Consider the following 23,955-nt stretch of genomic DNA (forward strand, 5'->3'; position numbering starts at 1 on the left):
TGTGGTTTGCAGAATGGTTGTCTGTGGCCTGGACGTGGCAGCTGCTGATGCTGTGTGTTGGCTTGTGGGGCTGCCAAGTATCTCAGATGTTGCCACAGGGGAGGATGATAATGTTGGCAGTGGTGTGGTCAAAGAGGTCTGAGGGGCTGATGGTGTTGGGAAGGTGGCCGTGGTCTGCTGGGAGATTCCTGAAGGAATTGTGGTGTGTGGTAGGCTAGAGACAGCAGCCGTGGGTGCAGAGTGTGTAGTGTGTGGCGTAGTGGCGGGGCTAGGTGTGCCTGAGGTACTGTGCAGCACCGGGGTCCCAGTTACACCCAGAGTTGTCGTAGTGAAGAGAGCAGTGACCGGAACCGATGTTGATTGGTGTGGAGTCAACAGGGAAGTTTGTGAATTGTGGGAGGTAGAGGTCCTGCCCGTGGAGGATGAGCTGTGTGTTTGGGTGATGGCACTGGTTGTGTACATGACGGGTGTCGATGTTTGTGGAGGCCTTGTGGCTTCCAGTGTGGTTGGGAGAATGGTGCGTGGTGTGGTGGAGGTGGACGCTGCTGATGTCGTGTGTGGGCTGGTTTGGGTGCTAGGTGTCACTGAGCTTGGTGTCACAGAGGAGGTTGACGATAGTGGCATCTGTGTGGAGAGAGAGGTCTGTGGCCCTGATGGGGTAGGGAAGTTGGAGGTGGTCTGCATGGATGTTTCTGAAGGTAGACCTGGGGTGTGTGTTGTGCTAGAGACGGCAAGAGTGGTTGAAAGTTGGGTGGTGTGCGGAGTGTGTGGACTGCTAGGTGTGCCTGAGGTGGTGTGGACCACAGGGGTCCCGGTTACAGCCAGGGTGGACCGTGTTGCTAGGGTTGTTACCGGAAGTGATGCGGATGCATGGGAAGTCATGGAGGAAATTTCTGGAGGGTGGGACGTAGAAGTTCTGCCTGTGGAGAATGAGTGTTGAGGTTGTGTGGTGGCACTGGTTGTGTGAATGACGGCTGTTGGTGTGTGAGGCTTCCCTGTGGCCTCGCTTGTGGGTTGCAGAATGGTGGTCTGTGGCCTGGACGTGGCAGCTGCTGATGCTGTGTGTTGGCTTGTGGGGCTGCCAAGTATCTCAGATGTTGCCACAGGGGAGGATGATAATGTTGGCAGTGGTGTGGTCAAAGAGGTCTGAGGGGCTGATGGTGTTGGGAAGGTGGCCGTGGTCTGCTGGGAGATTCCTGAAGGAATTGTGGTGTGTGGTAGGCTAGAGACAGCAGCCGTGGGTGCAGAGTGTGTAGTGTGTGGTGTAGTGGCGGGGCTAGGTGTGCCTGAGGTACTGTGCAGCACCGGGGTCCCAGTTACACCCAGAGTTGTCGTAGTGAAGAGAGCAGTGACCGGAACCGATGTTGATTGGTGTGGAGTCAACAGGGAAGTTTGTGAATTGTGGGAGGTAGAGGTCCTGCCCGTGGAGGATGAGCTGTGTGTTTGGGTGATGGCACTGGTTGTGTACATGACGGGTGTCGATGTTTGTGGAGGCCTTGTGGCTTCCAGTGTGGTTGGGAGAATGGTGCGTGGTGTGGTGGAGGTGGACGCTGCTGATGTCGTGTGTGGGCTGGTTTGGGTGCTAGGTGTCACTGAGCTTGGTGTCACAGAGGAGGTTGATGATAGTGGCATCTGTGTGGAGAGAGAGGTCTGTGGCCCTGATGGGGTAGGGAAGTTGGAGGTGGTCTGCATGGATGTTTCTGAAGGTAGACCTGGGGTGTGTGTTGTGCTAGAGACGGCAAGAGTGGTTGAAAGTTGGGTGGTGTGCGGAGTGTGTGGACTGCTAGGTGTGCCTGAGGTGGTGTGGACCACAGGGGTCCCGGTTACAGCCAGGGTGGACCGTGTTGCTAGGGTTGTTACCGGAAGTGATGCGGATGCATGGGAAGTCATGGAGGAAAATTCTGGAGGGTGGGACGTAGAAGTTCTGCCTGTGGAGAATGAGTGTTGAGGTTGTGTGGTGGCACTGGTTGTGTGAATGACGGCTGTTGGTGTGTGAGGCTTCCCTGTGGCCTCGCTTGTGGGTTGCAGAATGGTGGTCTGTGGCCTGGACGTGGCAGCTGCTGATGCTGTGTGTTGGCTTGTGGGGCTGCCAAGTATCTCAGATGTTGCCACAGGGGAGGATGATAATGTTGGCAGTGGTGTGGTCAAAGAGGTCTGAGGGGCTGATGGTGTTGGGAAGGTGGCCGTGGTCTGCTGGGAGATTCCTGAAGGAATTGTGGTGTGTGGTAGGCTAGAGACAGCAGCCGTGGGTGCAGAGTGTGTAGTGTGTGGCGTAGTGGCGGGGCTAGGTGTGCCTGAGGTACTGTGCAGCACCGGGGTCCCAGTTACACCCAGAGTTGTCGTAGTGAAGAGAGCAGTGACCGGAACCGATGTTGATTGGTGTGGAGTCAACAGGGAAGTTTGTGAATTGTGGGAGGTAGAGGTCCTGCCCGTGGAGGATGAGCTGTGTGTTTGGGTGATGGCACTGGTTGTGTACATGACGGGTGTCGATGTTTGTGGAGGCCTTGTGGCTTCCAGTGTGGTTGGGAGAATGGTGCGTGGTGTGGTGGAGGTGGACGCTGCTGATGTCGTGTGTGGGCTGGTTTGGGTGCTAGGTGTCACTGAGCTTGGTGTCACAGAGGAGGTTGACGATAGTGGCATCTGTGTGGAGAGAGAGGTCTGTGGCCCTGATGGGGTAGGGAAGTTGGAGGTGGTCTGCATGGATGTTTCTGAAGGTAGACCTGGGGTGTGTGTTGTGCTAGAGACGGCAAGAGTGGTTGAAAGTTGGGTGGTGTGCGGAGTGTGTGGACTGCTAGGTGTGCCTGAGGTGGTGTGGACCACAGGGGTCCCGGTTACAGCCAGGGTGGACCGTGTTGCTAGGGTTGTTACCGGAACTGATGCGGATGCATGGGAAGTCATGGAGGATATTTCTGGAGGGTGGGACGTAGAAGTTCTGCCTGTGGAGAATGAGTGTTGAGGTTGTGTGGTGGCACTGGTTGTGTGAATGACGGCTGTTGGTGTGTGAGGCTTCCCTGTGGCCTCGCTTGTGGTTTGCAGAATGGTTGTCTGTGGCCTGGACGTGGCAGCTGCTGATGCTGTGTGTTGGCTTGTGGGGCTGCCAAGTATCTCAGATGTTGCCACAGGGGAGGATGATAATGTTGGCAGTGGTGTGGTCAAAGAGGTCTGAGGGGCTGATGGTGTTGGGAAGGTGGCCGTGGTCTGCTGGGAGATTCCTGAAGGAATTGTGGTGTGTGGTAGGCTAGAGACAGCAGCCGTGGGTGCAGAGTGTGTAGTGTGTGGCGTAGTGGCGGGGCTAGGTGTGCCTGAGGTACTGTGCAGCACCGGGGTCCCAGTTACACCCAGAGTTGTCGTAGTGAAGAGAGCAGTGACCGGAACCGATGTTGATTGGTGTGGAGTCAACAGGGAAGTTTGTGAATTGTGGGAGGTAGAGGTCCTGCCCGTGGAGGATGAGCTGTGTGTTTGGGTGATGGCACTGGTTGTGTACATGACGGGTGTCGATGTTTGTGGAGGCCTTGTGGCTTCCAGTGTGGTTGGGAGAATGGTGCGTGGTGTGGTGGAGGTGGACGCTGCTGATGTCGTGTGTGGGCTGGTTTGGGTGCTAGGTGTCACTGAGCTTGGTGTCACAGAGGAGGTTGACGATAGTGGCATCTGTGTGGAGAGAGAGGTCTGTGGCCCTGATGGGGTAGGGAAGTTGGAGGTGGTCTGCATGGATGTTTCTGAAGGTAGACCTGGGGTGTGTGTTGTGCTAGAGACGGCAAGAGTGGTTGAAAGTTGGGTGGTGTGCGGAGTGTGTGGACTGCTAGGTGTGCCTGAGGTGGTGTGGACCACAGGGGTCCCGGTTACAGCCAGGGTGGACCGTGTTGCTAGGGTTGTTACCGGAAGTGATGCGGATGCATGGGAAGTCATGGAGGAAATTTCTGGAGGGTGGGACGTAGAAGTTCTGCCTGTGGAGAATGAGTGTTGAGGTTGTGTGGTGGCACTGGTTGTGTGAATGACGGCTGTTGGTGTGTGAGGCTTCCCTGTGGCCTCGCTTGTGGGTTGCAGAATGGTGGTCTGTGGCCTGGACGTGGCAGCTGCTGATGCTGTGTGTTGGCTTGTGGGGCTGCCAAGTATCTCAGATGTTGCCACAGGGGAGGATGATAATGTTGGCAGTGGTGTGGTCAAAGAGGTCTGAGGGGCTGATGGTGTTGGGAAGGTGGCCGTGGTCTGCTGGGAGATTCCTGAAGGAATTGTGGTGTGTGGTAGGCTAGAGACAGCAGCCGTGGGTGCAGAGTGTGTAGTGTGTGGTGTAGTGGCGGGGCTAGGTGTGCCTGAGGTACTGTGCAGCACCGGGGTCCCAGTTACACCCAGAGTTGTCGTAGTGAAGAGAGCAGTGACCGGAACCGATGTTGATTGGTGTGGAGTCAACAGGGAAGTTTGTGAATTGTGGGAGGTAGAGGTCCTGCCCGTGGAGGATGAGCTGTGTGTTTGGGTGATGGCACTGGTTGTGTACATGACGGGTGTCGATGTTTGTGGAGGCCTTGTGGCTTCCAGTGTGGTTGGGAGAATGGTGCGTGGTGTGGTGGAGGTGGACGCTGCTGATGTCGTGTGTGGGCTGGTTTGGGTGCTAGGTGTCACTGAGCTTGGTGTCACAGAGGAGGTTGATGATAGTGGCATCTGTGTGGAGAGAGAGGTCTGTGGCCCTGATGGGGTAGGGAAGTTGGAGGTGGTCTGCATGGATGTTTCTGAAGGTAGACCTGGGGTGTGTGTTGTGCTAGAGACGGCAAGAGTGGTTGAAAGTTGGGTGGTGTGCGGAGTGTGTGGACTGCTAGGTGTGCCTGAGGTGGTGTGGACCACAGGGGTCCCGGTTACAGCCAGGGTGGACCGTGTTGCTAGGGTTGTTACCGGAAGTGATGCGGATGCATGGGAAGTCATGGAGGAAAATTCTGGAGGGTGGGACGTAGAAGTTCTGCCTGTGGAGAATGAGTGTTGAGGTTGTGTGGTGGCACTGGTTGTGTGAATGACGGCTGTTGGTGTGTGAGGCTTCCCTGTGGCCTCGCTTGTGGGTTGCAGAATGGTGGTCTGTGGCCTGGACGTGGCAGCTGCTGATGCTGTGTGTTGGCTTGTGGGGCTGCCAAGTATCTCAGATGTTGCCACAGGGGAGGATGATAATGTTGGCAGTGGTGTGGTCAAAGAGGTCTGAGGGGCTGATGGTGTTGGGAAGGTGGCCGTGGTCTGCTGGGAGATTCCTGAAGGAATTGTGGTGTGTGGTAGGCTAGAGACAGCAGCCGTGGGTGCAGAGTGTGTAGTGTGTGGCGTAGTGGCGGGGCTAGGTGTGCCTGAGGTACTGTGCAGCACCGGGGTCCCAGTTACACCCAGAGTTGTCGTAGTGAAGAGAGCAGTGACCGGAACCGATGTTGATTGGTGTGGAGTCAACAGGGAAGTTTGTGAATTGTGGGAGGTAGAGGTCCTGCCCGTGGAGGATGAGCTGTGTGTTTGGGTGATGGCACTGGTTGTGTACATGACGGGTGTCGATGTTTGTGGAGGCCTTGTGGCTTCCAGTGTGGTTGGGAGAATGGTGCGTGGTGTGGTGGAGGTGGACGCTGCTGATGTCGTGTGTGGGCTGGTTTGGGTGCTAGGTGTCACTGAGCTTGGTGTCACAGAGGAGGTTGACGATAGTGGCATCTGTGTGGAGAGAGAGGTCTGTGGCCCTGATGGGGTAGGGAAGTTGGAGGTGGTCTGCATGGATGTTTCTGAAGGTAGACCTGGGGTGTGTGTTGTGCTAGAGACGGCAAGAGTGGTTGAAAGTTGGGTGGTGTGCGGAGTGTGTGGACTGCTAGGTGTGCCTGAGGTGGTGTGGACCACAGGGGTCCCGGTTACAGCCAGGGTGGACCCTGTTGCTAGGGTTGTTACCGGAACTGATGCGGATGCATGGGAAGTCATGGAGGAAATTTCTGGAGGGTGGGACGTAGAAGTTCTGCCTGTGGAGAATGAGTGTTGAGGTTGTGTGGTGGCACTGGTTGTGTGAATGACGGCTGTTGGTGTGTGAGGCTTCCCTGTGGCCTCGCTTGTGGGTTGCAGAATGGTGGTCTGTGGCCTGGACGTGGCAGCTGCTGATGCTGTGTGTTGGCTTGTGGGGCTGCCAAGTATCTCAGATGTTGCCACAGGGGAGGATGATAATGTTGGCAGTGGTGTGGTCAAAGAGGTCTGAGGGGCTGATGGTGTTGGGAAGGTGGCCGTGGTCTGCTGGGAGATTCCTGAAGGAATTGTGGTGTGTGGTAGGCTAGAGACAGCAGCCGTGGGTGCAGAGTGTGTAGTGTGTGGTGTAGTGGCGGGGCTAGGTGTGCCTGAGGTACTGTGCAGCACCGGGGTCCCAGTTACACCCAGAGTTGTCGTAGTGAAGAGAGCAGTGACCGGAACCGATGTTGATTGGTGTGGAGTCAACAGGGAAGTTTGTGAATTGTGGGAGGTAGAGGTCCTGCCCGTGGAGGATGAGCTGTGTGTTTGGGTGATGGCACTGGTTGTGTACATGACGGGTGTCAATGTTTGTGGAGGCCTTGTGGCTTCCAGTGTGGTTGGGAGAATGGTGCGTGGTGTGGTGGAGGTGGACGCTGCTGATGTCGTGTGTGGGCTGGTTTGGGTGCTAGGTGTCACTGAGCTTGGTGTCACAGAGGAGGTTGACGATAGTGGCATCTGTGTGGAGAGAGAGGTCTGTGGCCCTGATGGGGTAGGGAAGTTGGAGGTGGTCTGCATGGATGTTTCTGAAGGTAGACCTGGGGTGTGTGTTGTGCTAGAGACGGCAAGAGTGGTTGAAAGTTGGGTGGTGTGCGGAGTGTGTGGACTGCTAGGTGTGCCTGAGGTGGTGTGGACCACAGGGGTCCCGGTTACAGCCAGGGTGGACCGTGTTGCTAGGGTTGTTACCGGAACTGATGCGGATGCATGGGAAGTCATGGAGGATATTTCTGGAGGGTGGGACGTAGAAGTTCTGCCTGTGGAGAATGAGTGTTGAGGTTGTGTGGTGGCACTGGTTGTGTGAATGACGGCTGTTGGTGTGTGAGGCTTCCCTGTGGCCTCGCTTGTGGGTTGCAGAATGGTGGTCTGTGGCCTGGACGTGGCAGCTGCTGATGCTGTGTGTTGGCTTGTGGGGCTGCCAAGTATCTCAGATGTTGCCACAGGGGAGGATGATAATGTTGGCAGTGGTGTGGTCAAAGAGGTCTGAGGGGCTGATGGTGTTGGGAAGGTGGCCGTGGTCTGCTGGGAGATTCCTGAAGGAATTGTGGTGTGTGGTAGGCTAGAGACAGCAGCCGTGGGTGCAGAGTGTGTAGTGTGTGGTGTAGTGGCGGGGCTAGGTGTGCCTGAGGTACTGTGCAGCACCGGGGTCCCAGTTACACCCAGAGTTGTCGTAGTGAAGAGAGCAGTGACCGGAACCGATGTTGATTGGTGTGGAGTCAACAGGGAAGTTTGTGAATTGTGGGAGGTAGAGGTCCTGCCCGTGGAGGATGAGCTGTGTGTTTGGGTGATGGCACTGGTTGTGTACATGACGGGTGTCAATGTTTGTGGAGGCCTTGTGGCTTCCAGTGTGGTTGGGAGAATGGTGCGTGGTGTGAAGGAGGTGGACGCTGCTGATGTCGTGTGTGGGCTGGTTTGGGTGCTAGGTGTCACTGAGCTTGGTGTCACAGAGGAGGTTGACGATAGTGGCATCTGTGTGGAGAGAGAGGTCTGTGGCCCTGATGGGGTAGGGAAGTTGGAGGTGGTCTGCATGGATGTTTCTGAAGGTAGACCTGGGGTGTGTGTTGTGCTAGAGACGGCAAGAGTGGTTGAAAGTTGGGTGGTGTGCGGAGTGTGTGGACTGCTAGGTGTGCCTGAGGTGGTGTGGACCACAGGGTTCCCGGTTACAGCCAGGGTGGACCGTGTTGCTAGGGTTGTTACCGGAACTGATGCGGATGCATGGGAAGTCATGGAGGAAATTTCTGGAGGGTGGGACGTAGAAGTTCTGCCTGTGGAGAATGAGTGTTGAGGTTGTGTGGTGGCACTGGTTGTGTGAATGACGGCTGTTGGTGTGTGAGGCTTCCCTGTGGCCTCGCTTGTGGGTTGCAGAATGGTGGTCTGTGGCCTGGACGTGGCAGCTGCTGATGCTGTGTGTTGGCTTGTGGGGCTGCCAAGTATCTCAGATGTTGCCACAGGGGAGGATGATAATGTTGGCAGTGGTGTGGTCAAAGAGGTCTGAGGGGCTGATGGTGTTGGGAAGGTGGCCGTGGTCTGCTGGGAGATTCCTGAAGGAATTGTGGTGTGTGGTAGGCTAGAGACAGCAGCCGTGGGTGCAGAGTGTGTAGTGTGTGGTGTAGTGGCGGGGCTAGGTGTGCCTGAGGTACTGTGCAGCACCGGGGTCCCAGTTACACCCAGAGTTGTCGTAGTGAAGAGAGCAGTGACCGGAACCGATGTTGATTGGTGTGGAGTCAACAGGGAAGTTTGTGAATTGTGGGAGGTAGAGGTCCTGCCCGTGGAGGATGAGCTGTGTGTTTGGGTGATGGCACTGGTTGTGTACATGACGGGTGTCGATGTTTGTGGAGGCCTTGTGGCTTCCAGTGTGGTTGGGAGAATGGTGCGTGGTGTGGTGGAGGTGGACTCTGCTGATGTCGTGTGTGGGCTGGTTTGGGTGCTAAGTGTCACTGAGCTTGGTGTCACAGAGAAGGTTGACGATAGTGGCATCTGTGTGGAGAGAGAGGTCTGTGGCCCTGATGTTGTTGGGAAGTTGGAGGTGGTCTGCATGGATGTTTCTGAAGGTAGACCTGGGGTATGTGTTGTGCTAAAGACGGCAAGAGTTGGTGAAAGTTGCGTGGTATGGGGAGTGTGTGGACTGGTAGGTGTGCCTGAGGTGGTGTGGACCACAGGGGTCCCAGTTACAGCCAGGGTGGACCGTGTTGCTAGGGTTGTTATAGGAACTGGTATGGTCGGTTCGGAAATCATGGAGGAAGTTTCTGGAAGTTGGGTTGTAGACATTGTGCCTGTGGAGAATAATGTTTGGATGTTCTCTCTGCTGTCCAACAATGCTAGGTTAGCTGATTTTCCATACTTACCGAGGAATTAGGATTTTTGGTGAATATTTAGTGAATTTGTATATCCCGTCAGTACTTACCCTCCCTTCCCCCTGTGTATGTGCCTGATTTTTCCATGTCCTATGCTCCCGCTGGGGCTGGAAGTCATTTGTATCTCTTTCCTGCTGTTGTTTGTCTCTTCATAGACATTTACTCTCTCACCTCCTTAGCATGTTACAACCTCTCTGAACTGATTTTACTATACTGAGGTTCACCGTTGAACATTTGCCTATGTTCCCTGGTTCCTATGTGTTTTCACTCACCTTGGCTGGTAGATATCTCTGGCTTTTCTGAAGTTAACGTTGTCACAGTGGTACTCTTTGTGAACTGAGCTGTTGTATTTGTGGATGGGCTCTGGGATGATGATGTAGGCTTGGTTGTAGCTTGTGTCACTGGAAGCCTTGTTGGTGTTGACTTGGGTATGGATGTAGGAGGCAAAGCTGAAGTCAGTGTGGTAGCCATGGTAGTTTGAGGGTATTCTGTAGAGGAAATTCGTGGTAATACATCTTTTCCCACCTGTATTTTTTACCTGCATGTTTTTGTCCTATTTTCTTGGCTCCTTCCTGCTTATTTTTATCTCTTCATAGTTTGATGAACACCAGTCCTTTCCTTTTCCTAGCCTGCAAATCCATCTGGCTGGAGTCAGCTCACCTCAAGGGCAGTGACCAGAGGTTCTCACGGGCCACTGATCATCGCTCTGCCCACAGTTCAGCGCTTTGCACTGATATTTCTGCTTGGTGTGCCCAGCAGTGTGTGGGATTGCTGCTGTGTGTGAGTAGGGCAGGCTTCAGTATGGAGGCCCAGTAGATCCCATATCTATTCTAGTGGTAGTTTCATACAGTTTTGAGTGGCCACACTTAGTAACCATCTAGCTTGCGTTATAAGGTAGTTTTCAGAAAAATCTCCAGCCTGTCTTTCATGCCAAGGGAATTTTGTGCTGAGACACTGCCTTCAGGTTTATCTCAGTGTGAAGACAATAGGTGAATCCCCCCATACTGCATCCCCTCCTTTTTACCTCCTGAGGAAACCGTGGATTTCTTGGGGGTGGACCAATCTGTTACTTCCTCAGTGGAAGATGGAGCTGAAGGTGGTGGGGTCAGAAGACCTGGCAAGTAGGAGGGGCCCACAGGTGTAGCTGCAGAGCTGGAACTGTGGAACTCAGTGCTGGTGGGGGTTGTTGCGGTAGGTCGTGAACCTGTTGGGACATATGTGTTCTCATGAATGGGCAGTATCTGGCTCTGGTTCCTATTTGGGAAGAGACTGATTTGCTGGCTGAAGGTACAGGGTGGCTTATGGACCTGTGAAGGGAACATGGACTCCTGGTAGCCTTACCTGTTGAGACCCTGCTTCCTGCTCAATCATACATCAAGTGAGTCAAGTGGCCAAGGCCAGTGGTTGGCCAGGAGCTAAGATGTGTATGCTGTTTCCCTTCTGACTTGGGACTGCAAGGTATATTACCCACCCTCCCAGGACCCAGCAGGTAGGGTGGAGAGGGGAGGGGAGGGGAGGGCTGTCTCCTGGAGCTGGGGTGAGCCCTAGGCAGGAAGCCTTCAACCTGTGCTACCAGATAGTAAGCAATCACCTGTGGTGGCTGGTGGTAGTGTGGTAGTAGGTGGTGCTGCAAGAAAAGGAAGTCATCAGGAATTGCTGCTTGACTGTCCCATTGCTCCCTTGACTGTCCCGCTCATCTCCTGCCTCCTTTCCTCCCTCCCTTGTCAGCCTGACAGGCAGAGTAGGGGACCAGCCAGGTGCCATGGCAGGGCAATGTAGAGCTGGGTTCACAGGAAGATTCCCATTATCTACCTGGCTGGCTTGGGGCACTCTGCCCTAAGATTGTGGCTAAGCAGTGTCTGGGATAAGGAATAGAGCAGAAGCCAAGGGGACCAGTCCAGGACTTTTGTTTCTGCTGTGTACTATGACACTATTCAAGCCTGTGTGTCAGTGTCCTGAGGGAAAGGATCTAGGAAGGAGCTCCTGGGACTGGGCAGACTTGATGCACATTTTAACTACACAAGGGCTGTAATATCTGGAGGTAGGGACCCCTGCTAGACTTACCACAGGGTACACAGGTCCCTGCTTTGTGGTCGAAGTATTCATTCTGGGAGCAGTTGTAGCAGCCTGGGGCAGAAAAGGGTCAGGCTCAGCACTGGTTTTCACACCCACTCGCCCTGCTTGTCTCCTGGCCATTACTGTTCTGTGCTCCCTTCTCAACTCGGCTGCTACCACCTCCTTCCTCCCATTTCACACCAGCTTCTGAGGTCACCTGCTGGACTCTAGAACCCCTTTGTGTCCTTTCTTTAGCTCTTAGTGCTTGTGTTTTTGATTTTGAGACATGTCACTATTTAGCTCTGGCTGACCTGAAACTCACTATATAGCCCAGAATGGCTTTGAACTTATGGAAATCTGCCTGCCTCTGCCTCCTGAGTTATGGGGCTAAAATTGTGCACCTCCATGACTGGCCTGATTGCTTTTTTTTTTTTTTTTTTTTTTTTTTTTTTTTTTGATGTCTTTGTCCCCACTCCTGCCCCCTCTTGTCTTCTACTCTGCCAGAGACTCTAGAGCAGCAGCAATCCATCTCTTTGTGCTGTTCCTATGACACCTGTCTTAATTTCCACTGTGGTAGGTGTCTCATCTGACAACTTTTTAATTCCTTAGTTTGGTTTGTAAGGATCTTTCCCAGACCAGAGAGCAGGGCTAGTTTGTGTGCCTATAGGTCTGTAGTCAAGAACAAGGCCTAGAATTCAGGACACATTTGCTGAGTGTGTGAGTGAGTGAATGTGTGAGTGGATGAATGAGTCCTGGTAGGGGTAGATGTGTGCTGAGTAATGGGTGGGTGAATGAGTGCGTGAGGGTGGACTGTGTGTGAACGAATGAATGAACAAAAGCCTCTTGCATGACATGTGCATCCCTGTGCCCGATACCTTCAATGTTGGTGTCCTGGAAGCTCCCCAAGCTGCCAGGGCAGAGACAGGGCTGGTAGTGCCACGTGCAGTTGGCCTCCCGAGCATACTGGTATTCATTCTCACCCACCAGTGTGTGGATGTTGTAGAAGTCACAGTAGACAGCTGAGAGGAAGGAGTGTGTTAGCTGGCATCAAGGCCTAAGTGCCAGTATGAAGAGCTTGGATGCTTTTGAAGGCTGTCTCCTTTTGGTGGGTCTGGGAAGGGGGAGCCTGGAGAACAGCTGGTGACCCAGGATTGCCCTGCAGGGGTACAGCCTGGTGCCTGCCTGGAGAGAGGCTTCTGAGGTAGGCCTCTGGGCGGAGCAGATTTGGGCATGGGATGAGACACTCACGGCAGAAGTCTGGGGCCCTCCAGTCCACACACACGCCCTTGTCCAGGCAGGCTTTGGCATAAGCAGCCACTGCATCGCACAGACACTCGCAGTCTCCGCCCATGTCACACCCGCAGGTATCACGCACGCAGGCCTCATAGTAGGGCAGGTGGTATACCTATGGAGTGGAGGGTCTCATGTTGGCATTTGGCTTGCACTGTTGCCAAGGTGGAGTTAGACTTTGATGCTGTGGGGTATAGATATTGCTGGCACTCAGAGAGCATCTTAAAGTGTAAGCTGCAGCTATCAGTGGCTACCACCTTCTAGATGTGCATGCTTTTGTTGCTGCTCAGTCAACCCTGCCCGGGGTGCCTGTTAGAGACAACACCTATTGGGGCCGGGGTTTGGCAACCCAAGGCTTACATACCTGATCCTCTTAGGGTCTTTACTCCCTTCTTCAGCCCTCCTGAACACCCCAGATGGACCGTGGCTTTAGGGCCTTTGTACTGCCTGGGGGTTGCCCCCTGTCATTCTTATTGAGCACCAAGAATCAGGGCTGTACTAAAAACTCGTGAGTTCAGAAAAGCTTACCCCTGGCCCTTGCTGGGTCCCTTATGACTGAATACTTCTTCTCTGGGCTATGCGTTACAGAACAGCCAGCTGTTTGCCTGAGGTGACACTTTCTCATTGTTTCATCTGCTATGGTCCCCTAGTAGGCAGAGGTCTGGGCACTGCTAACCATCTCTAGCTTGTGGATGGGTGGATGGCCCTGGCCTCAAGTGATACCTCCAGTCCACTTGAGGCCCATGGTAGGAAGTCTCCATCTTGGAGGACAGGACCTACCTTGCTGTGGCAGGCGGCAAAGGTCTGGCTGTTGATAATGTTGCATTTGCGCTCAGCCCAGGAGCGCCGGAAGGTATTTAGGCTACAGGGATCCACCACATAACTCGCATCCCCACACAGTGGACTTTCTTTCCATGAATTCACAAACTCCAGTTCACTGGATGCCACATATTTGCTGCGTGTCTCAAAGTCATCCTTCATGTTTCCATTGGAGTTGCCACACAAGCCACAGAGGGCATCCTGTGGGAGCAAATTGCTGGGAAGCCATGTAGGTTTCATGGTGGACCCCTCGCCCTGAGACCAGATGGGACCATGGTTCACTGGCAAGCATGTGGTGAGTACCTGGGTAGCACGGCTGATCTTGATAGAGACACTCATGTGCTTGTTCCACACAAGTGTCAGGTTAAGCCTTCCAGGGATGCCTACGTCCAGAACGAGATTCAGGGGGCTGGGCTTCACCTGAAGGTGTACCAGGGGTTCTTCTCCGCTGACTGTGTAGTTTCTGTCCGCCATTGTGATGGAAAGCCCCTATGTGGAGAGGGCTGTCACTACTTGCTTTCTTTTCCTGCCCATCCCAGTACCTAAGCTGTCTGATTTGAGTGTTTGGGAGTTAGAGATGTAAAATTCAACATAATAAATTTCCAGTTTTTATGAGGATCAGGAGTTCAAAGCCAGCCTAAACAGCATGATAAACTTGAGGCTAGGCTAGAGTACATGAGACCTTGTCTCAAAACAATAAGAACAATGAAAGATGTGTAGGAGTATCAGCTTGGACCCAGTCTGGACAGAAGGTTCTGGACATGTGGAAGCAGATTCAGCTTCCTGGAGAACAGCTTTTTCTCCCCCAAATGCTGTATATCCCTGGGAATCTGGTGGAGACCATATGGCTACTAGTTATGAGTGTGCTGCTACCTAGTTGGTCACCACCACTTCCTGTCATACAAATGAGGAAAGATGGTGGGAGGACTATGCAGTAAGGTAGAGGCAGGGAGACCTGGGAACTGATGATCAGACCCCACCCAGTGGGGCCCAGCCACTTACACCCAGGGAGATTTTGATGGCTCGGGAGCAGGTGACCCCTGACTTCCCACAGATGACATTCTCTGTCAGGATCTTGAAGGTAGGCTGAGAGCTATTCACACCACAGTCATCCTGCAAGAAAGGGTGTTGAGGAGAAGCCCTCATGGTCCCCCCGCTGGCTCCTTGCAGCCTTTGGCACTGGATGCAATAGTTACCGTGGCCAGAGTATACTCGCAGTTGCCATCAAACACAAAGCGCTGTCCATCAAAAGTTACGATGTGGCCTTCGCCATAGAGGACACAGGTAGATGGGCATTGTGCACTAAGCTGGCAGGTCCACCTTCCTTGTGAGCAAGTGCTGGGGAGATGGGAGGGGAGGGGTGGGTAGAGGCAGTCCTTCCACACCAGGAGGTGGGCCAGAGATCTGGGCCATGACCCTAGGATACCCCACCTCTGGGAGCCCCACCTTGGGGTCCAACTTACTTTTGGGAGTCCTGGCCTGCCCAGATGGCCCTCAGGATCTGGGCATTCAGGGTAAGGATGACCTACCAGGTCTTACAGTCAGTGTGGAGCTCAGAACCACCACGATAGGACGTCCCTGCAAAGTCACATGGGCATTCCTCTGCAGGCACACACTGCCCGTTGCTGTTTTCATAGAGCCCCTTAGGACACGTACAGCCTGGCTCGCATCTGGTGGGTACCTGGTGAGGAGACAGGGTTCTTAGCTTCTCAGCAGTGTGCTTCCCCAGCTCCAGCTTCCTGAGACTCCCTATGTGTTTCTGTATAGCCTTCTCTGTCTGTCTCTGTCTCTGTCTCTCTCTCTCTCTCTCTCTCTCTCTCTCTCTGTGTGTGTGTGTATCAGACTGGGCTGCCACATATACAGGGACAGGTGGCCATAGCTCACAAGCTGGGAGCCAGTCCATGTCCTCACAGAATTATATAGACAAGCACCCAGTCCTCCAGCTACCTAGCTGCCAGTCAGCACTAGCTATTGAGACAAACACATGGCTGGAGGGGCATTGTGGGTGCAATGTGGCCCTGCCCTGCCCTGGGCTCCTGCAGATTTGTGGAAATCCTCACTGCTTACACAAGCAATTCCTGTGGCCAGCATCTGACATGTAGGTGCACATGCAGCCCCGAACTTGTCCTCTGACGACTGGCTGCAGGACTGGAAGGTCTTGGGCTCTGGGCAGGATGCTGCAGGGGGAAGGAAGACAGGTCAAGTGGACTGGGGGACACCAGGTGGTGTAGGGGCCTGCTGGACAGGGTCTCATAGCCAGCTCCTAGTAGACACTTACCCAAGAACATCTCTGCCTGCCGTGGGCAGCTCAGGCGGCCATTGATGCAGTAACTATAAGAAAGGGGCAGGGGCACATGAGCTTACAGGTATGCAGGGCCCCTCCCTCATCAGGCATTGCCCAGTCCTGCCCTCCATACCATATGACCCCATTGATCATGGTTGACTGATCAGCCTGGACGAACTTGTTGCTGTCCAGAAGACAGGGGCACTGGGCCTTGTGCACACATTCTGCCTTGTGGTTCAAGTAGGTGCCTTCAGGACAGTTGCAGCCATCCACTGGCACAGCACTTGTGTGACACTCTGTCTCACGGTCCGACAGAGACAGGCAGGTGCGGTCACAGGCCTTGCTGTTGTAGCTGAATGTGCGGTTGCCAGTGCAAGACACAGCTGTGGGGAACTAGGGGTCAGGTTCTCAGGACAGGAAGCTCTATAGAGAGGGTCTGGAGCTTGGGGATGTGAAGACTAGCAGGCAGAGAAAATGACTGAGCAGAAGGCCCTAGAATTCCTCAAGATGACCACAGACAGGGGCTCTGTTGGGGTCCAGGCTCCTGTTCCTCTTATGCCCACAGCCCTGCCCCTTATGATGCCTCCACACCCTCTCACCACAGCCAGGACTCACTGCAATTGTCCACACTGTTCCTCCAGCCCAAGAGCAGGATGCCTCGGGAGGAGCAGGCATGGGCATAGGCCCCCAGTGCAGAACAGATGTGAGGGAAGGTCTCCTCATAGTTGCAGGCCTGGTACACACACCTCTGTGGGGAGGGCAGGGCCCAGATGTCAAGGATTGCATCTACTGCCACCACTGCCCCTTATCTCCTTCTCAAATACCCATTGGACCCACCTTGTAGAATGGCTGGGGGTTCACCACAGTGTGGCACTTCTCAAACACACTGCCCTTCCTCAGCAGCATGGAGCAGTGGGTCTCTGCGCACACCTCTGGGGACAACAGGTGCAGTTGTGAGTGTTCTGTTCCCTTCCCATCCCAACAGACTTAGGTGGCTGAGGGTGGGGGTGCAGGAGACTCACTATTGAGCTGGCTCATAGAGCAGGGGTCAGTCTCACGCTCTAGGGCAGCTGGGCAGTTCCCTGCACGCCAGGAGTCCACGAAGAGTGAGGCAGTGCCTTCGTCAATGCCCATGCTGGTTGTGAATTCATCCGTTGTGTCTCCATTGAAATTGCCGCAGAGCCCTGAAGGGGCCGGGATGTGAGAGCAACTGAGTCTTGGCCTTCCCATTCAGTTCCTCCATATCCCCTAAAGCTCTCTTCTCTCCAGCTGTGCCCTTCTGATTAATCATCACTGTCCTCATGAGACTGGGGCGTTCCCTGAATGTGGAGAGCCAGTATAAGGCACTCCTGGGTCTCTGCTGCATCTAGCGGCAGCAGATGAGATGGTCATGCTGGACTCTGGGAGTGGCCCACAGGACAGTGGCTCACCTCTGGTCTTGCCTTTGAACTGGGGCCCGACTGTGATGTACACCTGGAAGACAGGCTGCAGCTGGACCACAAGTTCCAGTCCAAAAGTGGTAGCCATCTGGAGGTGGGTGGAGGTCTGCCTGAAGATGGTGATGTTGCCTGCAAGATTTCAGGGCTAAGCAGGCTGTCCCTGCTGCCAGGCCCCAGAGGCACAGCAACACAGAATTCTCAGTGCTGGCCCCAGAAGGACTTACGTGTCTTGTATGGCAGCAGCTTGATGTCCCCATTGTTGGTGATCACTTCATCCTCTGAGATTACAATTTTGTCCTGGAGGGACAGTGGAGTATGAGTAGAGAGTAAGAGAAGCAGAAGCCAGATGCTGGGTCTGCATGTGGTTGGCCACAGCATGTGCCTGATTGAGGGTAGATAGTCTTACCTTCTTGGACATGTAGATGACAGACACTAGGGAGGTCTCTGAGTGTGAGTAACCTGACTTTTCATACACAGCCATGAGGGTGCCTTCGTTGGGAAGCTGTGGGCTCTGGAGAGGTGAGTGAGTGGGTCAGGCATGGACAGACTGTCCCCTTCCCCCCAGCCCTAGGGCTCCTCCTACCTGGAGAAGAGTGTAGGTGCAGGTGCCGTGGAAGCGGTAGGGTCTGGCATCGAATGTGGTGACAAAGGAGCCACCTTCTAGGGAGCAGTGGCCAGGACATGGCTGCTCTGTGCACGTCCAACGGCCCATGGTACACTGGCTGCAGGTGAGCATTGGGGTAGTCCCCAGTGGATTGTGAATCCCAAGGTAAATAATACCTGTTCTCAGGTTCCATACCAGCAGAACTTCTTGTCCTCTACACTTACCAGGTTCGGCAGGCTGTCCTTGTGATCTCCCCAGGGCCATAGACCACACCATTGAGCATACAGGGGCACTGGCTGATTGGCACACAGGAGTGGTTTCTGGATACATCATCAAGTAGTGTACCTAAGGGCATGAGCTCAGGTTGGATGGATGTTCTTTAGGCAGCCTATCACTGTGGGGACTCCTCCCTAGCTGGCTGTTGAGTCAGTCCCAGGCTCTGCCCCTCCTTCATCCCTGCCAGCCCCAGGAAGTTGCCTTGGATGACTCAAAGCCCACCTCTCCTTAGTACTCTTAGACCCCTCTTCCCCGCTGCTCACTCTGCATGGAGTCCTGGGTTGACTGGAAGTTTTGGGGTGGGTAGATAAGACCTGGACCTGGGACTCATACAGAATGTCTAGGCGAGAGGGGTATAGCTCAGTGGTAGAATATTTCACTGCAGAATGTCTAGGCCAAGCTGGGTCAGAGTGTGAGTGAGTTTTGGGGAAAGTGGGTGCTGGTATATGTCCTCACCGTGGGGGCAGAAGCAGCCGAAGGTGCAGAAGCTGGAGCAGCTGTGCTGCGGATTGGAGCATGTCTTGACGCAGACTTCACCACACTCCTGGTATACCTGGTTGGCCTGGCACTGGCTCACAGCTGCAGGCAGCAAGCATAGGGTCTGGTAAGAAGATCCTGCCCATCTTCCTGAGTTCCTGCTTCATTTTCGCTTAGCTCCTCCCCCACCCAAAGCTGCTTTCCCTTTCACCCTGCCCAGGACTCACGGCAGAGTCCAGGGGTCCTCCAGTTGCGAACAGGCCTGCCTGCCATGCTGCATCGTCGGGAATACTCAGACAGTGTGGCGCAGCTGCAATTTTGCTGGCCTGGCTGGGCACACTCAGCCATGTCTGCCTGGCAGCTCAGCACCAGTGGCTCCTTAGGCACGTCACACCCAGGGGACACCAGGGTCAGTAGCTGGTTGCAGATCTGGGCCTGAATAAAGGGCCACTCAAAGTCACATGGATTAAGCCATACTTGTACCATGCATACCCAGGGCCTGGGGGGCTAGAAGTGGGGGTAGCACTGGCCCCAGGAAGCCCTCTCCCCTGTGTCAGCCACTACTGTCCCTGAGTTCTGGGCCACCTCACATACATATTTGGTCTTCAGAGTGGTGGGGCTGGGGATGGCTTCATGGGCACAGATCTCATTGGGGTCATCTAGCTTCTGGAGTGTGGCATACTTGTGAGGTTCCAGAAGTTTGCCTGGAGGCATAGGACAGAGATCAATCAGCATGTGGGACAGACTACAGAGGGGCCTGGCGCTTGGCCACCGAACTCCAAGCCAGCTTACCATCCTCACTTAGAAATTCATTGTCCGTCTTCCCGTCAAAGTTCCCACACAGTCCACACAGCTTGCCCATGTACTTCTTCTCTACCAGGACCTGCAGGGTGGCACTGCTGGTCCCCGTGGGGAATGCATAAGGGGTTCCCCACCCAGGCTGGAGAGCCCTTGGATTCTTGCTTCAGGGTTCCATGTGTCCCCACCTTCTCTCCCTGCCCTCTCTGGGGTGTGGGGTTCCTTTCCTGGCTGGATGCTCCTCCTTTTCAAATGGGGAAACTAAGCAGCTATCTAAGCTCAGGTTCCCTTGGGTTGCTGGCCAGCAGTCAGTGCTGTTGTGCCAGTCTGGGCTCCTGGGACTCACTCTGAGGAGGGCCCTTTCTGAACACTGTTTGTCAGCTCATGGCTCTCACCAGAAGATGGGCATCTGGACCCCATATGACAACTAACTCCAGCTCCAATTGCTTGGCCACCAGTCTCACGCTCCGGCCATATGGCGTGATCTGGAGGCCGTTGCTGGTGTAGGGCAGGCTAACAATCCTGTGGGTAAGACAAGTCAGCAGCTGTCCCTTCCGCCTCTGACCCTGGCTGCCCTGCCCCATAGCTTACCCAATGTCCCTGACAGAGATGACTGCCTTTCTCACAGTGACCACAGAGGCCCCTAGTTCCATGATGATCCGGGAAATGTTCCCATCCCTATCTCTCCGCAACTGGATGCTAAAGGTGGGCAAGGCATCCCCGCATGTGGCCGTAAATACATAATTGCACATCCCTTTGAAATCATACTCATGGCGGTCGAAGGTGGAAAAGTGGCCATCTCCCCACGTAGAGCACCAGCCCTTTTCTGGGGCTGCAAAGAAAATGAAACACTCCCAGTGCTGTGTCCAGTGACCAAGCAGGGTGTGTCTGGGGCAGCCTGGCCCAGAAGCTTGGACCCTGGAGAGCCCACCATAGCCCCAACCCCACATGCCCACCCATCTCTGGCCCAGGCTCTGTCTTCTGTCTAGGCCTTACAAGATTGCAGGCTATCCTCAGGGTTGGAATCTGTGGCATCTCCAGTCCAGGCACCTGAAATGCAGGAAGCTACAACTCAGCGTCCCACCCAGGGACAAGCACAGAGGTCACAGTGCTCTAGATGAGAGCTCTTGGCTGGAGCCGGAGCTGTGGTTTTCATTGCTGGGTCCTTCTTGTGGAAACCCCAAACCACAGCACCACAAGGCCTGCATGCTGTATATGGGTGTGGTCAAGCAAGCATGTGCGTGTGTGTGTGTGTGTGTGTGTGTGTGTGTGTGTGTGTATGTGTGTGTGCGTGTGCGTGTGTTGAGGTGTGGCCTCCTTCCTGCACACTGGGGCCATTGGGCCTTTAATACTGTTGTCAACAGCGATGTGGTTGCTGATGCCTCTCACCTGTCCGTGGAGAGTCCTTCAGCTTCCAGGGACCTAGGCTGGTAAAGGAGGTGGTGTCCAGACCTGTATGGACAGGACCCATGGTTAGTGTTGTGACGGTTACCTCAACTTATTCACCCCATTGTCATGCCTGATGGGTTTGTCTACTTCTACCTGTGCAGCAGCCCTGAAACAGCACAAGCTGTCTGCAGTATGCTTAACTGAGTAGGAAGCAGGCTCTAAGAGAGGACAAAGAGTAGATTCCAGACCAAGCCCCGGCATCTCAGCTCATTTTCCTGCAGCTATAACATCTCTCCTGCTTCCATTGCCTCTTTCGTTTGTTTGTTCATTTGTTCATTCATTCATTCATCCATCCATCCATCCATATATTAGACCTTTGGCTTAGCTTGGCTGTGTGAAGCCCCCGCCTCATGCCTATCACCATGAGGTGCTGCAGGCCCACAGCACAGGGCTTTTGTTCCCACAAGGTCCCAGGAAGGTGGCACCCACTCAGATAGCACACACATGCTGCAGAAGTGACCTGGAATGCTGAGCACATGAAGCGAGGAAGAGACGTCAGCTGCTACTGTGCATTCTGGAATGGGAAGGCATTCTGAAATGGGAGGGCATTCTGGAATGGTGTGTTCTCTACTCTGGGGCATGCTGGAGGGACACATTGTCCTGTGGAGGCCAGCAGGGAGTGGAGTAGAACTATCAGGATATCCTTGGGGAGCAAGGGCCATGCCAGGATGGGGGTATCTTGATCATTGATGTCTGCTAGGGTCACTCCCCCCTCACTCGGTTGAGGCAAGCTCAGCCAACACAGAATCTAAATGTAGGGATGGACTCTGAGGAGACCTGCTGTGCACAGGGCTCATCTCCATGAAGCTCTTGGTAAGGATATAAGGGGGTAGGCCTGGGGTATGCTGAGAGCTAGCAACTTAGGAGAGTACAGAGGGCTGAGACAGATTTTGGCTGTCTCCTGTGCCAGGCCACACCCAGTTGTGCCCCTGATCTGGCTGCCCAGTCTCCCTGTGGGTCTATTCTATTAACTACCCAGAAACTACCTACTCCCCAATCTGGGGTCCTGCACTTGGTTTTCTTCCTTTTTTCCTCCTTGGCAGCCTCTCAGACAGCTGTAGTAGGCCCTTGAACTGTGGTAATCATTGCCAAATAGCATCAGTTATGGTGACTTCCAGACAGGGCCAAGCAGCCACAAAATGGCTGTGTAAGGGAGGGCTCCTCTGGGACTCCCATGGGATGTAATGTCCTGGCCCCTCTGCTAGTGCCTTACTGGACAGACTTTCCACTCTGCTGACCAGCTGGACCACACAATGCATCCTCTGGGATGCAGTTCTCCTGGATTCTACTCTGAGCTCTCCTGAGTTTGGGATGTTTGTTTCTAGTTGGGGAGCACAGATGCTCACATACACACCTTGATCAAAGAACAGTCATCCTGTATTGAGGAAGAGCATCCTCCTGAACCAAGTATGGAGCAGTGAGGAGGGAAGGGGATGCTTGCTTAGCCAGCCAGATCAGCCAAGAATCAATGTCACCATTAGTGTGGTGACACATGTCACAGCCTCACGTCATCCCATGAGCTTTGCGCAAGGTGCTCTCTTCCTGACTGCTGCCAGTCACTTACACAGTATGTGCACCTCTAAGTGACACCCAGGGCAGAGATGGATCAGCTGAGGGCTTTGTGTGGCTTGTGCCAATGTGCAAGAACTACCATGGCATTTCTGAGTGTTCCTTGGGACTTAGGGTCTAGCTCATGAGTCCTCTCTGGCAATGCAGTGAGGATCTGGCAGGAACAGGGGTGGGACTTTCACTGAGCCCCAGCCTGATGTGTGGCCACCCATCACTCTTCCCACCCCCCTCAGGATCCAGCAGGCAATGGGAATGGGAGATCTAAAGGAATGTCTAGGAAAGTCAGTAATACTGTCCAATGATTCTTAAGCGTGTGGAGAGTGGTCCAGGTTCCCTGAGCAACACCCTCAGTAGTTCAAATTTCTCTATCTTCCAGACAGGGTGGGGACACTGGGGGCTATCCCACTCTATGAAGTGTAAGTAGCACACGCTCAGATCCTGGCCCTTCTTGGTCCCATACTTGGGCCTGGCCCCAATGCCTCACTATTCTGTCTATTGTGCTCCTACGGGGCTCCTGTCCCATGTCTGTGGATCCCTCCTCTGAGTTTCCCCTCTGCCTGGCCCCAGCCTGAGTCTGGCCGTACTGGTTTTCTTCAAGCTGGCCTCTAGCTGGAGGCCCTTTTGAAGGTGTTCAGGAGACCCCTTCTGCCGGGACCGTCTATCTGCACCTGTGTTAACTCTTTTTTCATAGGGTTTCCTTCAGCTTGTTTGGTGGCCTCACCTGTTCTGGGTTAATCCCACTGCCTCAGGTGTCTCCTTCCCAGCTTCTGTAGCCTCCGGTCCCATCTGGCCTGCCGACCTCATACTCTCCTCCCTCTGCCCTCCCTCTAGGCTACACAGAGGTGATACTCAAACACTGATGTCAGAGCAGCTCTGTCCCTTCAGCCTCCCAACTCGGCAGCACTCCTGAGCCTCTCCCATCAGCCCCTCCTGTGGCTTGTTCCCCTATCCCTGGCTGTGGGCCCAAGGGATGTGGTTCCTGTCAGCGACCCCTCCTCTTCCTGACAGGAATGCTGGGTAAGGGGCAAGACAGGGTCCCAGGTGACCTGGCAGGACCTAGACCTATAGGTGTTTATGGTGTTCAGAGCCACCTTTGGTATGGACGGCTGGCCCTAGTTACTGGGGAGGGCCATTGTTGGAGGGAGAAGCAGACCAGCCTGGTGGGAGGGACATCGCATTATTTCAAGTCTAAGACCCACCTAGAACCTTTGTTTGCCCCCAGGGCTGGGTGCATTCTGAGGTTGAGCTCTATATGGCTTACCCCCAAGGGAAGGTTCCTGACAGCTGTGATTGGCATATAGAGCTATGGGCTAGGGTAGCACAAGATGTCACCCCACATATACAGAAGGAGAAGTTGAGACCTGGAGCCCAACATACAGTTATGTTAGTGAGTGAGGTCAGCAGTGATGGAGCCCAGATTCTGTCTGGGACCTTTGGCTTCAGCACCAAAGGAACAACTCTGTTAGGGTGACTCATGCCCCTGCCCCTACATACCTCAAAGACCTCTCAGCCAGAGCCAAGGAGGAGGGGGAGGGGGAGGGGGAGGAGCGCCAGGTCTGCCCTGTTGCTAGCCACTGTGTTCTGCTGTTACCAAGACTATGCAAGAGGGAGCCCCATTCCCCATTGCAAGTGAGCATGTTCCATTCCTGGCCACCACACCCAGCTCACAGGAGGTAAACGGGTTTGAGTAGTATGTTGGGACCCTTCTGCCTCCTATATTCATCAGTGTCTGCATGGCAAGAGTCAATGAGGCGAGACGGCCTGAGGACTTTGCCATGTGCAGGGACCTGTGGAGGGCATTGTGTAAACCCCCGGGCATAGCCTGGCAGA

At 54.3% G+C, this 23,955-nt stretch overlaps 1 protein-coding gene across 1 annotated transcript in view; it reads right to left on the reverse strand.

Moving 5' to 3' along the window:
* The window catches only part of Muc6 (mucin 6, oligomeric mucus/gel-forming), a 32,456-nt gene that overhangs the window by 8,426 nt on the left and 75 nt on the right, over nt 1–23,955 (reverse strand). Inside the window, exons 2-39 of the mRNA XM_051192134.1 lie at nt 20,104–20,157; nt 19,699–19,939; nt 19,503–19,629; nt 19,102–19,192; nt 18,904–19,013; nt 18,537–18,744; nt 18,289–18,411; nt 17,781–17,901; nt 17,536–17,674; nt 17,359–17,463; nt 17,177–17,249; nt 16,944–17,081; nt 16,536–16,697; nt 16,351–16,445; nt 16,129–16,261; nt 15,647–15,896; nt 15,508–15,560; nt 15,297–15,406; nt 14,759–14,910; nt 14,426–14,567; nt 14,232–14,342; nt 13,533–13,718; nt 13,191–13,430; nt 12,369–12,525; nt 11,996–12,139; nt 11,130–11,192; nt 10,657–10,692; nt 10,090–10,269; nt 9,338–9,553; nt 8,075–8,252; nt 7,842–7,976; nt 6,834–6,968; nt 5,826–5,960; nt 4,818–4,952; nt 3,810–3,944; nt 2,802–2,936; nt 1,794–1,928; nt 786–920 (exon numbers count right to left, since the gene is read on the reverse strand). Of these exons, the coding sequence (XP_051048091.1) occupies nt 786–920; nt 1,794–1,928; nt 2,802–2,936; nt 3,810–3,944; nt 4,818–4,952; nt 5,826–5,960; nt 6,834–6,968; nt 7,842–7,976; nt 8,075–8,252; nt 9,338–9,553; nt 10,090–10,269; nt 10,657–10,692; nt 11,130–11,192; nt 11,996–12,139; nt 12,369–12,525; nt 13,191–13,430; nt 13,533–13,718; nt 14,232–14,342; nt 14,426–14,567; nt 14,759–14,910; nt 15,297–15,406; nt 15,508–15,560; nt 15,647–15,896; nt 16,129–16,261; nt 16,351–16,445; nt 16,536–16,697; nt 16,944–17,081; nt 17,177–17,249; nt 17,359–17,463; nt 17,536–17,674; nt 17,781–17,901; nt 18,289–18,411; nt 18,537–18,744; nt 18,904–19,013; nt 19,102–19,192; nt 19,503–19,629; nt 19,699–19,939; nt 20,104–20,157 (5,218 nt within the window). The remainder of the gene's footprint in view (nt 1–785; nt 921–1,793; nt 1,929–2,801; nt 2,937–3,809; nt 3,945–4,817; nt 4,953–5,825; nt 5,961–6,833; nt 6,969–7,841; nt 7,977–8,074; nt 8,253–9,337; nt 9,554–10,089; nt 10,270–10,656; nt 10,693–11,129; nt 11,193–11,995; nt 12,140–12,368; nt 12,526–13,190; nt 13,431–13,532; nt 13,719–14,231; nt 14,343–14,425; nt 14,568–14,758; nt 14,911–15,296; nt 15,407–15,507; nt 15,561–15,646; nt 15,897–16,128; nt 16,262–16,350; nt 16,446–16,535; nt 16,698–16,943; nt 17,082–17,176; nt 17,250–17,358; nt 17,464–17,535; nt 17,675–17,780; nt 17,902–18,288; nt 18,412–18,536; nt 18,745–18,903; nt 19,014–19,101; nt 19,193–19,502; nt 19,630–19,698; nt 19,940–20,103; nt 20,158–23,955) is intronic.

Source organism: Phodopus roborovskii, unplaced genomic scaffold (assembly GCF_943737965.1).
Source record: "Phodopus roborovskii unplaced genomic scaffold, PHOROB, whole genome shotgun sequence".
In the NCBI taxonomy this organism is placed as follows: Eukaryota; Metazoa; Chordata; class Mammalia; order Rodentia; family Cricetidae; genus Phodopus; species Phodopus roborovskii.